The sequence below is a fragment of the Callionymus lyra genome, chromosome 5, assembly GCF_982586985.1.
Source record: "Callionymus lyra chromosome 5, fCalLyr1.hap1.1, whole genome shotgun sequence".
Classification (NCBI taxonomy): Eukaryota; Metazoa; Chordata; class Actinopteri; order Syngnathiformes; family Callionymidae; genus Callionymus; species Callionymus lyra.
Genome location: NC_141822.1, coordinates 33,455,304 through 33,471,864, shown reverse-complemented (window position 1 = coordinate 33,471,864; position 16,561 = coordinate 33,455,304). Strand labels below are relative to the sequence as shown.

The window sequence follows — 16,561 nt, the reverse complement described above, 5'->3', positions numbered from 1 at the left end:
CACATTATTGTTGATCTAACGAGACTCCACACTTACACTAACAGCAACACTGACACACAGTGGAAACAAAACTCATTGTCACAATTATGTCTAAATAAATCGCTTCTTGTATCTTCAACTTTTAAAGTTGTGTTTATGAATGAATTCACTTGTGCAAACCGGTGGCTAAACACTATAAAACAACGTTTCACTTTAATTTAAAACATCTTCAGTTTGTCAATACGGTAATGAAATCTGCTCTGTGATCGGCTGTCTGTGCCTTGTTTATGACGGAGTCAGAGAGGCCAGTGCGCATGTCTGAGGGCGCTAGTGCGCAGGTGAATACTGTAGTTTTGTTAATCCTGTACTGACAGCGGCTGTATATATGGGTGTCTTTAGGATTAACACAATTACAGTATTCACACGAGCATGTGCACTGTTGCCCTTAGACATGCGCACTGGCCTCGCATGCACGGGATTTGCTGGAAAGCATTTTCAAAATGCTCTTTACTGTGGAGTCAAGTAATCCAATGATGATTTAAAACATATTTACGTGCTGTAATGAAGTAAACACTCGATTACTATCAAAATGTTGTTAACTTATTTTGTATTTACAAGTATGATGTGTTATTGCTTTTATAATAATAATAATTATATTAATATTAATAATAATAATAATTCTTATTATTATATCGTCAAACATAATGAATACATGAGAAATGACTTCAAGTGGTGACTTTGACTAAGGGTTCGGTATTAACAAGCGATTTGTTCTATATGTAATTATTAATTCATGTAACTTTATTTGTATTCGGCAGTTACTAAGTGACACATTGGTGATGTATAAAATATTTGGCTCTATCAACACTCCTATAATTTAAATTCTTTAAAAAAGTTATGCAGCTATACACATAAAAGCTTATAGTTAAAAAAAAAAAAGATGTATGATTGACTTAAATTTATAAATAAGATTCTGTTTTTATTCATTACTACTCAGTTACTATTTCAGTTAGTAGTATTACTAATATTATTATAATATATATAATATTCTAGCAATTTGTGATGAACTTTGTCTTAAGGATGACATTGCTAGAAAAGACTGCATTGTCTTCCCTTGTTGGAAGCCAGGACACTGGATGTTGTGTATCATTCTTTTTTGGCTGTTTTTATCTGAATTTGGTGTAACAAATAACAGTAATCGAGCTTGATTTCCATCAAATTAGAAATCAAGGGTTGTTTCTGGTGTTGAATTTACGAAAAACGACAAAACCACGACTTGTATTGTTGTACATTTTCATGCAGATCATGAAGCCAAAAGAAAGGCTCATGCACTTTCTGGACTCCACCAATCTCAATGGATTGGGTTGTACAAATGATGTGGACCTGTTCAGGTTGCTATTTACACATTTAATCATTTGAGTGAACCTGTTCAATGTTTGTTTTGCATGTTGGGGTGTACGTTGCATGGTTGCATGTTGCATGGATGTGTCTTTAAAACATGTTGAATAACAGAAAAATGTATTCAATATTAATACTCTTTGGAGTGTGTTCAGTACTAAGAATCCAATGTGGCTTTTCATACAATGCTAACAAACTCATCTGTTATCTCTGCAGTAAGATGACATCCAAAGTATGTCCTGGCAGCTGGTGCAAAACAAGGTTTGGCAAAAAAAAAGTGTGGTAAAGCTCACATTATCATTTACCTTTTTTTTTTATATATATATTTGTTTCATATATTTATATAGCACACTACACAACAAATTGACTGGGGAGTTTTCATACTGATGGTGAGATATGGTTGTAAGTATTTCAAATTTGTGTTCTACTCAACACGTTTATCATTTAACTTGTTTCCAATTTATCATTTTCATTGTTTTTTTTTACAACTTCACAGCAGTATGTGCAAATGAAATTATTAACCTCTGTTTTTTTTTTTAAACAAACATTTAATTTTTCCAATACATATTTATCTTCCAGTCTGACCTTCCACAAATTAGGAAATGGTGGACCCTGGTTCTGATGGAGAACTTTGGGGACTTCAATGAAAGGCAAGTCCTACATCTTTGAATTACTGTGTGAAGAATCCATGTCTAACCAATTCATTGCAGGACAGAAAACCACGATAACAGAGAGGGCCAGCATTGACTGCCTTTTATTAAACCATTAGTTTTTTATTTCACAGTTTGGGTTATGTAATTTGTTTGTTTCTTTTTGTTGAGTAAATGAACAGTGCCACTGTGTCTTTCAACAATGTGATTTATATATATGTGTTGTTAACATCTAAATGAAATTCACAGCAATGCAAAAATGAATACATTAGATGATAACTACTTATATTGGCATGGTTTTATTCAGATACGAAGAATAACACTGCCGAGATATTGTGTACAGTGTTCCCGTGTCTGTTTGGTAAACTGTTCAGGATTTTATACCAATAAGCACTCATTTATGTTGGATTTTGAGACAATACGCAAAAACTTTTATCCTAAATCATTGAGGGCTTCTCTATAATGATAATAATAAACAAGTGAGTGAATAGTTCATAGCAATACAATAATTACTTGTTAATGGTTACCCTTCTTTTGCTTGGCCACCAAAGATATCACATAAAGACAGCAATTTGCCATCTGTGTGTTTAAAAGAAGAGGAAAGACTGAAAATTCATCTGTCTGTTGATGTATTTATCAATACCCTGTGAAAGGATGTCTGCTTGGATCGATGATATGCTTTTGTACTTCGAGCCAAGGAAGGGTCACTTTCCCTGTTTGGAAGGAGGATGTTGGTCTCGGAGGGTTCTGCCAGGCGCCCTTCATGAGGGTGTATGGGCACACATTCTGGTGCACGAAGATTGGCATGAGTTGCAAGACCCCGTGCAAAGTCATAGATAATAATGTATGGTAGATGTTTCCAGGAGAAAAGAACATCAACAAAGTCGCAGGGGTTTTCTGCTCTCAGGTTGCATTTAATGCTGTAAACTATGCCACATGGGCACATGATGACACCAAATCCTCCTACTTTGGGAAAGTTAAAATAGGAGAAATTACTAACATCCAATCAAAAACAACATCCCAATACTTACAATCTGATGGCAATATATGGACTATATGAAGAACAATACATTTCCGGAATAACAATCACCTGAAGCACCCCAGATTCTCTTGAATACTTTGTCCAAACGGGAGCCTGTTGTGTCAAGGACACACTCTCTGCACAGCTACCGTATAACATTAACCTAGAAAACAAATAAGAAGATTTAGTTACACAGTATACAATAAAGTAGTTATCGACAAATGTGACTGACCCTGTTTTTGTAGTTCGTCTTTTAGATGCTCCTCAGTCACAGAGATTTCTGCAGTCTCAGAGCCAGGTTTTGAAGGTTGGAGTTTTAGATATTCAGCGTTTATAAGACTGTCAGACCGGCGTGTCTTTTTCCAAATACAAGTGGGTTTTACCTCAAACAGATTTTGTCCAGTGCCTTTAATAAAAACAATACAATTTAAAGTCACTGGGTTTAATATTTGAAATATGAAATAGCAAAAAGGCCTGAACTTACTTGCAACAAATCCTCAGCATATCATCTCTTTCGACAATGCCTCCCAGAATGTTTCCACATTTACCTCTCCAACCAAGTTCTCTGGAGGTTCATGCAGGTCCATTACTGCAAAAAATATAAATACCAAATAAATAATAATATAGTTTAAAGCAATAACATTATTTCAAAATAAAAGATGAGAACATGATTTTAATGAACGTACTGGATAAGTTGAAAACACCCTTCTTATGCAGATCCAAGTTCACGACTGGTGGGTAATCGCCACACTTTAGACATGAATACGTGTTTCATGGTCTGTGAGAGCTTCAAAGTGCAAAAAGAATTTAGCAATGTATCGGCTGGTGGATATTTCAAACCTATCAAGCCCCAACTGCCCTGCTCACTGAAGTATGCACCTTGAAAAAAATACACATCTTAGATGATACATGAGATTGTAATGATTTGTGCCTTCTTTGTTATGAGTATGGGATCACTGAGAGGGGTGACACCTGGACAACTCTGACAGCAACCCTCATCTGGAACCAGGTTTTTTGAGTAATTGAAAGCAAGAGATGGTCAAATCCTTGGGTAGATAGGAAGGTATATTTTTCTTTTGATAAAAAGTAAAAAACCTTTCTGGAAAAGCTCAGGTTCGGTTTGAAAAACATGTATTTGTGCATGCAAGACCTTCTGATCTTTGAACAGGGACAATGCCATGTGTTTTATTCTCTTGTTATGCACAACCATGACACAGCCCAACTGGCTGTAGTAAGACACCACAGGCTCAAACTGAAACAAAGATTTCCGTTTCAGAGGTGGTAGACAATGTCCTGAGAGAAAGTGCTACATGGTTAGCGTTGGCAAGCTGCAGCAAAGCAAGGCATGACCTCTTTCTTTCACTTGTAAACCACTTTAACTTGACCATCTCAGCTAAATTGTCTTCTCTTAGAGATACTTGCTGTGGATGTGCAGTAAGCAACAGACCAAATATGTCTGCACTGAAACGACAACTAGCCACTGGCATTCTGCAGAATCACAAGTGATCTTGTGCTTTTCACCCCACATTTTCATTTGGACATGAAGAGGAACACTGTGCCCTTGATAACTTTAAGGACACACCATTCTTCAAGTCGATGATCTGACTTTTATGGTGACATTGATGAGATGCGTCCCTTTTTTAGTGTGCCATCGCTCAAAATGTTTTTTAAGGTTCTTCACATTCATAAGGATGTTGCAAACCTTGCACCGTTTTGGACTACAGGCTGCACACGAACCCGGCCTCTCACTGATGGGGTTGTCAGCATGTCAGTGGCTGCAGGAGGAAATTCTGAAGTCGGTGTAGTTGGTTCGCTGGCCATGGGTGAGTTATGTCTACTTGCTTCTTTAGGCTTGCTTTCTTCTATTGAAGTGGCTTCTGTTGTTGGAGCTGTACTACGCAATTGATGTTTCTTGATGTGCCTAATAAAAATATTCTTTTCTAGCAGCTGTATCACCACAATACGGACAATGAATGTGAGGTTCTGGTCTGCAGCCCACATCTGTGTATTGTATAGTCTGTCAAACATTAAAATGTAAATGGTTCGATTTTTTGATGCAACATATGAGGAACTAACTAAAGATATACTGTACACACCTCCATGGATGATTGTCTTTCTGAAGTGGCTTTGTATGTGCAGTTTAGTTTTATCCTTCCTTGCTGGTTTGAATTTAGTGACCTCACAAATAGGGCAGTGATAGAAGGAGCAACACTTGTTGCATTTCTCAATGGTGATTTGGCTGTTCTCCATCTGTATTGAGATGTGTAACTGAAGTGATTTAAAGATAGTAAACACAGACAATATTTCAAATTAGGAAAATTAAAAAAAAACATAAAACAGTGAAGTTATAATAATAATTACTAACGTTTCGTCTATGCTTATTTGGTGTGTGTGTATATATATATATATATATATATATATATATATATATATATATATATATATATATATAAACGTTGCTTGAACCTTAATTGCTTTACAAATAATAGTAATTAGTAGTAAAAGTAATTACTCACTTACTTACTAATTAATTAATAAACCAAAACAATGGTGTAAGCCTACATTTGGCTTACATTATATATCTAGAAAAACAAGTAAATAGAATCATTGCTGAAACTACGTGGAAACGTTATGACATAAAATGACAGTAAACATTTATTTTTTTTAAAAGCGTAAAAATTGCAATTTAAATACGTGAAAAACCTTATGACAGGAAATTACAGTAAACATTTCAAATAAATTGTCATTTGTTTATTTTACCGTGTTATCCGCCATGTTTGTCCCAGTTTTAATTATTTGTGTGTCTTGTACAAATAATTTTGTATTCCTCTTTCACGAAATAAAATAAAAGGTGTAGTTAGTCTGAGGCCTCTTCCGGAGGCCTCTTCTATCCATCCATCCATCCATCCATCCATCCATCCATCCATCCATCCATCCATCCATCCATCCATCCATCCATCCGTCCATCCGTCCGTCCATCCGTCCGTCCGTCCGTCCGTCCGTCCGTCCGTCCGTCTGTCTGTCTGTCTGTCTCTGGAAAATGATGTCATTGAGTTAGTAGATCAGAGCACATAATACTGTTGCCATGGCAACCATATAACTCACTGAATGGCCAGAAAATATGAAGAACAATGGCGACAATCATTTTTCATTTTTATATTTTCATTTTTAATGTTATTTTAATATGCGACACAAGCAGAATAATTACAATTTTAAATAAATATATTGCACACATCTCTTAATTTAATTTAAAGGGAAGAAAAATGAGGATACTGTGATTATGAAGCGTTAAAGTGCATTTGGCTGTGCATGTAGTTTTAAGTGTAGCTTTTATATATATATAGATTGATAGATAGATAAAACTTTAATGCAGTTAACATTTTTACCCTCGTCCTGACGACTTATATATCAGTATGTATTTTCTGCTTGTTGATCTTCCTGCAAGGAAAAAGAACATGTCATGACACACAACATGAGGACTTTGCAAAATGTACTCTCTTGAGTAACAACATTAGGACCACCTGCCAAGGTTCTGTGATGTAGAACATAGTTCAGTCTAGGGGGGCCAGCACGACTGTGAGGAACAGACGAGTCGGGGTTATGGTCACCATGAGACACCAGACTTTTTTTGCAGTGAACTTAATTACGTGCTGGTCCAATTTGAAATGAAATGCTTAATTAAAAAAAAAAAATAGAAGCTAAAATGTTCAATACTTGTTGTATAAAAATAATTGCTAGGTGGTCATAATGCTTCTCCAAGGTTTTTTTTCCCAAGTATTACTTACCTTTTCATTACAAACAAAGCCACTATAGGAAGTACTGACAAAATGACTAAAAGAGAGACTATAATTCCAACTCTTTTGTTGTGCGTCTCAGGGAACTCTAGAAAGTAAAAGAAATAAGAACATTAGTCATGAAAATAATAATAATCTTCTAAACAACAACAATTTTGATCTAAAGCTTCATATCAATGACTATGTTATACTATTTACCCATTTCTTTTAGTGGTTTGTGTCAAGATAAAAAAGTTGAGCTCATGTATTCTCTCCTACTAAGTCTACAGATTCTTTATATGCAACAATACCTAACGTTTTTTTACAGTGAATTTCAATTGCTATTTGACAATGTATTGAAACATGTGTAGATAGTGTTTACTTTTCCCAGCATGTTAAAGTAACTTCAAAAAAGCTTGTTTTTGAAAAATATATAAAACTGTTTTGTATTTATATTTAAACATCAAAAAACTAATGAAAATGAAAATGTTAATTCAGAGCCAGATAAATACAAATAAATATGAGATTATTTTATAAATAATGTGCTGTTTTAAGTGCAATGATTTAAAACATGCAAAAAAGTATATGTCTTAAAAGAAAAAAAAGGGGACATGAATAAAAAAAATCAAAGATAAAAATATGCATGTTTTAATTTCATCAAGATCAAAATCTGACATGCATGCAGGTTTGAAATGATATGAAGGCAGTAATATTTTTCTGAAAAGATTTCTAGCAAAATCATTCTGAATACCTTCATCTTCTTCAACGTTATAACCTTCTGAAGAGGAGAAGAAAAAGTTTTTTTCTTGCTCTCCTTTCATTCCATGATTCACCACACAGTCCACATGACCCGTCCAGTCAAGAGGCACCTCCAGCGTAATGTTGCTGATGCTTGTCCAGGTGTGGTCCGCATTCTTCAGTGTGTAGTCTTCGAGGCCTTTTACTTTACCAACGTCGGTGGGAAACTTCCACTGAATAACAGGAGTTGGTTTTCCTGTTGCAGAGCAACTAAAATCCACCAACCAGCTCTTAGCTGTGCGGCTTTTGTGGGTCGCCAAGTCTACAGCGGATATACCTGAACAGGGAAAGTAAAGTTCGTGAAAGAACTACAAAAGTCCAAGCAGAGAGATTAGTGATACTTGTCACATAATGATGCAGTCCAGCCAGAAGGGGGCTGAATGGCCGTTCAGCAAGATGGAACAGAAAGTGTTGCATTCCATGGTCAAACAATGGAACTTCTGTATATCAGTGCCAACATCGTCTGGTGGCACCATTATAGTAACATGTTTTACCAAATTTAAAAGTTTATGAAATAAAAATATTTTATCAAGAAAAATCGTTTTTGAGTTATTTTAAGTAGAATATCAAACTCTATGTGTATGTAGTAATATTTAAAACAATATATATTTTTTAACAATTTCAACCTTTCCATACTAAAAATCTGAAATCGATTCAATAATTCAACCATTGAAAAATAATTTCAAGATTCAATATTCTTTGGCACTGATATACTTAACGATAAAATGATTCGAAAGTGAAAACGAAATTCCCAATACCGCTTTAATGGGTTTTCTGCCCTGCTGGCGGTACTGCATCATGACACAAAATGATATATTGACAAACCTATCCTGTTACACACACACCCAAATTGTAACCGTGGCAGGAAAGTCGAAAAGGTTAAGTGTGTAAAGAGAGCATATTTGTCCGCCTTTTATAAGCCATGCGAGTTTCAGATGTTGTCTGTGATGCTTGTTGTCTTGTTTTGAGATGTATGCATATTTATTTGAAATTATAAATTCGTAAATATAATTCCACATTTTAAAATGTAGTGACACATTTGTAAACGTAGTTACCGGGCAACCAGAGGTTACCAGAGTGGAGTCCATTATGACGTAATAATGGTCTTCACTCCTTCTTCAGACAGCTGTAATCATGCCCCAATTTGTTTTGTACAATGAGTCCCATGGAGGTGGAGACTTCCGGGATTGATGACGCTGATTATGTTTGACCAATCACAGCAGAGAGGGCATGGCAACAATAACTATATTTCTGCTTCTTCCTCTCCCTCTGCGCTTGATGGAGTCTACTTTATTTTGGCTTTTTTTTTTTTAATTCTAGATCACGCATTTGTAAAGTATTAAGGAGGTGATTCAAAGTTAGAATAATGAGTTAAATAATAGGGATGTGTGTGTGTGATGTTCATAAATAAGCCGTATTACCTTCCACAGAGACACAGCTCTGTCCCTTCATGGAGCCATCAGGAAAGGCGTTGAACCAGCAAACATAACAACACTCGTCTCTCCAGGTGATGTTTTTCACAGTGATTGACGGGGAACTGAGTGAAGCCTCTGTGAAGACGACCTTGTCTAAGTATTCTTCGTTCACCTTCTTACCAAAGCGTTCACTGTAGGACGCAATGGTGAGTTCTTTGTGATCTGGGCGGGTTAGCTGCCACATCACTTGCTGCACACCTGCAGGAGAAGGATTCCATGTTGGACTTTTGACTATTTGCCACACATAAAATATTAATATCAGTATCACTTTGGAGGCACTGCCTCCTCCTGCCATCTTGACGAAAATGATAAATTAAATATTCAGTAGGACAAATATGTTCTTGTTTATATGTTTGTGTCATTGAAAGAGGAAAGCATAGGCTCTTGGTTTGGATATGACCAGTTGTATGTTGTTGGATAAATAGTGAAATAAGATCCCCTTTTACTTTTTACAACTCTAGGTCTGACTCCAGATAAGTCAGTGTCTCACCTGCCATGAACCTCAACTCCCATTACCATTTCCTACACGATAAGGTCACAAACTGCAAACGCCAACAGTTTTTTGAGTAAACCAGATAACTGATTTGAACATTCTCTATTCATTGAGCTAACCTGATTGAAAGATTTTAAGACACTGTACCTTTGGCATCGTCCATCTCACACTTGAACACCGCATCCTCGCCGTAGCCCACACTGTTGTTCTCATTGCTCCTAATCTGGGAATCTGAGACTAAAAACACACACACCCACACAAACAAGATTGTTGAGACAGTATATCTACTGGCATTTTTTATATTGTATATAACAGTGCCAGTCTGCCTATTTATCTAAGAATGTCTTAAGACATGTCTAGAGACAGAATATTATAGACAGTAGATCATGAGCTACCATCCAGTCAGGATAGTTCCCCTGAAACGATTTTACTCAAGGCATTGAATCCTTTAGAATGGTTTCATATTCGTGTTTACGAATAATCTACAAAAGTACATTTGTATTTATCCAAACCTAGCAATAGGGGGCGTTAAAAGGAAGTTACTTACCTGTTAAAAGGACAGCCAGATATACAAGAAAGTTGAACATCCTGCTCCTGATGCAGAACTCTTGGTTTGGTTTTTACTCACCAGCCAGCTGATTTGAAGAAATGAAAGTAAAACAGTTTATATGTAAATGTTAAAGCGAAACTATTACGTAAGGAACCTTACCTTACCTTACCTTATAAAGTATATACTTTATTGAATATTGTTTTGATTGTTTAAGCGCTACTTAAGTGAACACTAAACGAAAAGTATCTTATTTTGACTATTATGAGACAAAACATACGCAATCATGTTTTGTCTCTTAATACCAACTTCCCACAGCGGAAAATCTATGCCATGGTCAGATATACGACACCTCCGCTGAACATATGTCTCTTAAACATGACTAATATAAGTAACTCCATAACTATGACATGAGATTAAAATCATTATTTGTGCTTCATGTTTATCTTTCATTTTCGTTTGATGAGGGTGTGTCTGGCCTTCTGTCCACTGGAGGGCGCCAGCCCTGTGCGTCTGCCTTACTTTAGCCAGAGCGACAGTAGCAAATATCGCGAGATCTAAAACGTAAACACGTCGGAGCATGCGGATGTTCAAGTCTGCGTGTCCATGATATCGTTTTATTCATTTATTTTTGTGTCTGGTACGTTTTAAGTGCAGGCCTTGTATATCGGGGGGTGGATTAGACCCGTATTTTTCAGATCCTGCCAAAGACTACTTATTTACCTTCTGTTCCCATACATTTTCTCAGAGAGAGCTTCGTCCAGCTTCGTGAAAAAATATCATGGTAAGACGAGTCAAAACTTTCTTTATATAATTGTTTTTATTAAATATTAACTTTCAAATGTTGTCAGTGAAAAAAAAACCGTAGATGTTTTGTCTGAACATTGCATATCTGGTCTTATCGAATATTATATTTTGTGACATCATTTTTGTTCGTTTAAATTCAATTTATTGACGCTGTTAAGTAAAAAAAATAAACAATAAAATTACCCGTAACTTTGTTTCACATAGTTAGTATTGCTTGATAGTCAGTCGAAGTGTTAAAGAGCATGACGATTGTCCACACATTTGCTAAAATGTATTGCTCAGACAATAAGTAAGTAAGTTTTATTTGTAAAGCGCTTTTCCAGACCAGGGTCACAAAGCGCTTAAACAATCAAAACAATACTCAATAAAGTATATACTTTAAAGGTCAAGATAAAACTGATAACACAACAGGAGTTCCAGAAAATCAAGGAAAAGCCTGAACAAATAAAAACGTCTTAAGATGTTTCTTAAAGGAGTCAGTAGATCCATCAAACACAGAGAGGAAGATTGTTCCAAAGCTTAGGAGCAACAGCCTGGAAGGATTTCTCTCCTCTGGTCCTGAACCGTGTGCGTGGAACCATCAGTAGATTCTGATCCACAGACCTCAGAGCCCGAGCTGGGGTGTAAGGCTGGATCAGATCAGTGATGTAAGGAGGAGCCTGACCATGAATAGATCTGAAAGTAAGAACCAGAATTTTAAAGTTGATCCTGAAAGAAACTGGAAGCCAGCGAAGAGTTTTAAGGATCGGAGAAATGTGAGTTCTTCTAGTGGAGCGGGTCAGAATTCTCGCTGCAGAGTTCTGAATCAACTGCAGGCGAGACAGCTGCTTCTTGTTAATACATGAAAATAAACTGTTGCAATAGTCCAGGCGAGACGACACAAACGCATAACACACATTCGCTGTGAGACATTAACATAAAGTTAAGATTTGCCAACTTCCAACAAAAAGTACTAGTTATTTCGATACAACACTTTCGTCCCTTGTGCCACATTAAGAAAAAGGTCCAGTTTCCTTCCATTCAAAGTGTAATCCCAAAGCAATCCAAGCGGTGTCAACTAACTAACTCAAGAATGACTGAGACATCTCTCTGTTTTTGCAGGAGGATACATCGACTGTCATGTCCTGGTTTTCAAGTCCCATGTATTCTCGCTACTGGCAGCACTACCACCAGGCTCTGGCGTGGCAACAGAGACACAGACGAGCCTACATGAAGGCCATGCAGGCAGCCTACAGCGCTCCCTATTGCCATCAAGACTACCAGAGCAGCCACCAGCGGGATGCAGACTGGCAAGCAAGGGATAAGTGTCGCAAAGGAGAGGAAAGCGATGACGAACAGGAGGAAAGCTCCGATAGTGAGATTGAATGTGACGTCAGCAACATGGAGATCAGCGAGGAGCTGCGGCAGTATTTTGCTCATACGGAGAGGCATAGGGCAGAGCTCAGTAAGTACATGTGACAAGTCTTTCACACTGATGGTTTGATAGTTGTCCCAATTTTCTTTTCGCATCCACACTGACTGAACTTTTTATAAAAATGTTCTTTCATTTTGTTACTTAGAGTACTAATAAGGAAGAGTCAGTGGTAATGGTAATCAATTTGATTGATTTGATGTGTTGAGGGTTCAAGTGACTCACAATATCAATAAAAACATAATACTCTTTACCTAATCTTATCTGCAGATTGTAACATGGGTATTACCCAGTTATACAAATGTGCACTTCCTCTAAAAACCTTCCCATTTTTTTTAAATGTCCATTCCTCAGTTGATTGAAAATCAAAAGAATACTAAAATACAAACTGTAACCTAATTCAAGAAATGAATCTGTAATATTTACTTATATATTCATGTATTACTATTGTGTTGACCTATGTCTCTAGCTGCAGATGTGTCTAACGAAAGTGAGAACACTCGTATATTTGTACATGTATATTTGCAAGGAAGAGTATTTAAGATGTCATTAAATGATGCAGGCAAAATAGTTTTAATAGTTTTTATTTTTTTAATACAGAAAATGATGCTTGATGTATCTTGTATTCCTAACTAAAAATGGCTGAGCTTTGCTGTCCAAGATGCCCCCTTAAATGTAAAGGAAATATTCATAAAAATATCTATGGTCAAGGCTATTGTCATCTTCAGTTGCAGTGGTTAAATGTATCTTGTGTTTTCATCAGTTGTTTTTTTTAAATTAAAGATCTCTCCACTCATTGCTCCCCAGAGAAGCAGCAGGAGCTGGAAGCTGAGCAGGACCCCTATGTTCTCGCAGACCAGGATCTGCATGCCAGCTCCTGGATGTCCAGCGGAGCGCCCCCTTCTGAGCGTCCTGGGGAAAGACGCAGGGCAGAAATGAAGAAACTTTACGGCAAAGATGCTGCAAAGATCCAGGCCATGGAGGCGGCCATGCAACTCAGCTTTGACCGGAACTGTGACAGCAAACAGCCCAAGTATTGGCCTGTCATCCCTCTCAAACTTTAACTGCTGTTTTTTAAATTATGCAAATCTGTGAGAGCTGCATAAATGAAGCGAGTTAGTGCTCAGCCACATGTATATTTGAGCGATCTATCAGCTGCTGCCCCAAATCCAACTTCTGTTAGTGGCGGTTATGTAACACGTTACCTCAAGTGGCACACGAGTTTGAAGTCCACGACATTACCAGGAGGATCGTGTGCCACTTCATGCTGCTCTCGCTCCTCTTCCTCCTGTCGTCATAATTTAAGCACAAACAATCCACCCTCCCCCTATTTAGACCCATGAGGGATTCTGGGTGTGGCGTGCTTCTATTATTTTAAACATTTGAATGAAAAAATGTTTTAATCTTATTCATTTCTAATAAAGTTGTTTATTTTGATTCATTTGATTTTTTTTCCTTCACTACATATTGGTTTTATTAGTTTTCTGTGGCAGATCTGGGCAAAGTACAGCTCAGGGCCAAATGCTTCCACTCAGTGTCTATCTTCCCTTATGAGGACTGAGGAAAACTATACTATTTTACTTATGACTCCTAAAATGTTCTGCATTTTTTTTTTATTTTGGTTCTTGGTGGGGATGTCTTTTCTTGACAGTACCTTGTAGACTTGTCTATAGTCATGAAATCCTATCCACTTCTTTCACATTACTATCAGTCCATGCTTTTGTTGTGTACTTCACTTCATCTGCCTAGTAACTGCTATGAGTAACAAGAATCTTTCAAATCTTTTCTCCTAGTACTTCCTACAGTCAATCCTACTCTGAGGTTATTTCAATTAAAACCACTTTTTTCGTTTATTTTATTTAGTTCACTTATTTCCAGGGGCTACTTTCAATCGTCCTGTTCGGCCTCTTGGATCCTTTTTTGGAGATGAAAGCTGAGTATTTTCTGTATTTTGAAAGTTGCACCTGGTTTGTTGCACCTGGTCCCATCAAAATTCTCCATGCTGTCATAGGATGCATCCACTAGTTGCATGGAAACATTTTTTGCAGCAAATATTGGATTTACAAAGGCAACAATGAAGGATTTATTGTTTTAATAGTATGGTTCTACACAGAACATGAGCCTCGTTGTTATTTTTGTCACCTCTCCACAGCCTTTTGAATAGTAAGCCCCACCTCCTTCTCCACTCCCAATAGTGTCTCCACATCTAGAAACCATATTTCTCTGGACCCCCACTCTGCTGAATCAGTAGGTCAGTAGGTCTTCAATAATTAATATAAATCCCTCATTCTAATGTAGAGGTAAATGCATGTCCTACATACACACTTTTATTGTGCATTGTTATTCCCTCACCTGACAACCCGTCAATAATTGGATTGGATGAGATTGATGGTGTAATAGTGTAATACGTTCACACTGGCATGGACCTAACTCGTTATGCTCTGTTGCACACTTGGATTAAATCAGATTACATGTTGTGTACTGACGCTCAAAAATCAAACCTTTCAGACTGATCTTAATTGTAGCTGCAAAGTTCATAATTAAAAATAGAGCATGATGTACATAGTCCTGCCTTGGTTTAGAGCAGGGGTCTCCAAACCGGTCCTCAAAGGGCCGGGATGGTGTAGGTTTTTGTTCCAACTGATCAAGCATGTAGAGTTTAACCAATGAGGTTTCAGCTGAAACAAGCAACACCAGACTGTCACTCTACTGATTAAACTCCTAAAATCCTGATGGGGTTAAAAGGCGTCCCCTTGATGGGTTGGAACAAAAACCTTCACCCACTGCGGGCACTTTGAGGACCGGTTTGGAGACCCCTGCTCTAAACCAAGGCAGGACTATGTACATCATGCTCTTTGGGGACCCCTAGTGTAGTTTTTTTTTTTTTTGACTTATTGACTTTGGTCTGCCAGTTGCTATGTAGATGGTCTCTTGGACACTCTTCATGGTGAGATGAGTCATGCTGTGTCTCAAATCGCATACTACTCTTAGTATACTAGAAGTTAGTATGCATCAGTTTAGTGTACGTACTAACTAGTACGCAAATTCTCCACAGATAGTATGTCTCCAATCAAACTCTGCTGCTACACACTAACAGGAAATCACATGACAGCTTCTTCTTCTAATTTTATTTAACGATGTTGCACCCAGCTGTAGGAACACTATCGCCACCTGCTGGCAGCACGTTTTGCAACTTTGGAAAAATAAATAAAGAAAAAATATGAGAATCTAAATATTTGCGAGATATTTAAGCTGGTATCAGCAGCAAAGACGTGTTTATCCTCCTACTGCTGCTGAAAATGCACCTGTAAGTATATGAATATATATGCATTTATATATGACGTAACTTCTGTTTAAAACGTCCTTAAGATGGCGGCTGTATAGGGTGGTTAGTGTCCATCGAACCATACTCAGTTTTGTGGGCGTGTTAGTACGCCAATTTAGTGTGCATGGCGCACTAAATTTCGCATACTAAGAATTGAGACGCACTAAAAATACTAACTTTGAGTACGCTAGTATGCGATTTGAGACACAGCATCAGTCTCTGATGTGTCTTTCACTGAAAGACTTATACAGAAAGCAAATGCTCAAGTTATTCCCACGTTTCTTTTGTGTCATGATGTCTGCGCTGTCAACAAGGAACATAACGCGAGCAGACACTTAGCTGTTGTTATTTCAATACATGCTAAATGAATTATAACACTGTGTATCTATGTATAAACTGTATGCCTAACATCTAAGAGGAAGTAATAGTGGAGAGGTTTACCTGCCAACAGTCTGGCCAACCTACAGAAAACCTTTTTAAAGTACATGTTTTACTTAGATGAAGAGATGTCTTTCAGTCTGAGGCAACTGTGTCCCTCCACGTCACTCATCATCAACATCATCATTATCACTTTGACCCCTCTCTTCATGATTTGCACTCCTTGTCCTGCACTCGGCTAAATCTGACTTTTGGCATCCTCATAATTCCCCCAGGCCCTCGTCTCAGATGATAAGGAGGATTTTCTTCGTAACCACACTTGTCTTTGCGCAACAATGTGTGTAGTGTTGACCTGCATATACTGTCTGAACCAAGACTCTCAGAGTCGTAGACTGAGTTTACACAGAAATCATTTAAATGATACATTGCTTTATTTAATCTATTTCAAATGTGAACAGAAACATCATACTAAGAGTTATCTGATCCAGAATTTTTAATTTTAAATT

General features: G+C 37.2%; 2 protein-coding genes across 3 annotated transcripts; one reads left to right on the top strand and one right to left on the bottom strand.

Annotated features, from left to right (window-relative positions):
• Positions 1 to 6,186: 6,186 nt before the first annotated feature.
• Positions 6,187 to 10,413, bottom strand: LOC148080401 (OX-2 membrane glycoprotein-like). Of its 2 annotated transcripts, none has more exons than XM_087792666.1 (7): positions 10,297 to 10,413; positions 10,135 to 10,222; positions 9,735 to 9,824; positions 9,041 to 9,292; positions 7,573 to 7,896; positions 6,834 to 6,930; positions 6,187 to 6,486 (listed from the first exon to the last, which is right to left on the bottom strand). In XM_087792666.1, the coding sequence occupies exons 2-7, from the start codon at positions 10,172 to 10,174 to the stop codon at positions 6,450 to 6,452; spliced, it is 840 nt and encodes a 279-aa protein (XP_087648792.1). In that variant the 5' UTR covers positions 10,175 to 10,222; positions 10,297 to 10,413; the 3' UTR covers positions 6,187 to 6,449. The 2 variants fall into 2 exon arrangements, with proteins under 2 accessions (XP_087648792.1, XP_087648793.1); XM_087792667.1 differs by having other exon boundaries at positions 10,307 to 10,403.
• Positions 10,414 to 10,715: 302 nt separating this feature from the next.
• Positions 10,716 to 13,789, top strand: gemin8 (gem (nuclear organelle) associated protein 8). Its single transcript, XM_087792665.1, has 4 exons — positions 10,716 to 10,774; positions 10,883 to 10,918; positions 12,043 to 12,385; positions 13,160 to 13,789. Exons 2-4 carry the CDS (start codon positions 10,916 to 10,918, stop codon positions 13,414 to 13,416), a joined length of 603 nt encoding a protein of 200 aa, XP_087648791.1. The 5' UTR covers positions 10,716 to 10,774; positions 10,883 to 10,915; the 3' UTR covers positions 13,417 to 13,789.
• The last annotated feature ends 2,772 nt before the right edge of the window (positions 13,790 to 16,561 follow it).

Bases quoted from the DNA above. Each gene is read 5' to 3' on its own strand.
- gemin8 (XM_087792665.1), top strand. The intron at 12,386-13,159 runs GTAAGTACATGT...ATTGCTCCCCAG, and splicing joins GAGGCATAGGGCAGAGCTCA to AGAAGCAGCAGGAGCTGGAA.
- LOC148080401 (XM_087792666.1), bottom strand. From the start codon at position 10,174: ATGTTCAACTTTCTTGTATATCTGGCTGTCCTTTTAACAG. The intron at 9,825-10,134 runs GTAAGTAACTTC...GTGTGTTTTTAG, and splicing joins TCTGGCTGTCCTTTTAACAG to TCTCAGATTCCCAGATTAGG. The intron at 6,931-7,572 runs GTATTCAGAATG...TTTACTTTCTAG, and splicing joins TAACGTTGAAGAAGATGAAG to AGTTCCCTGAGACGCACAAC.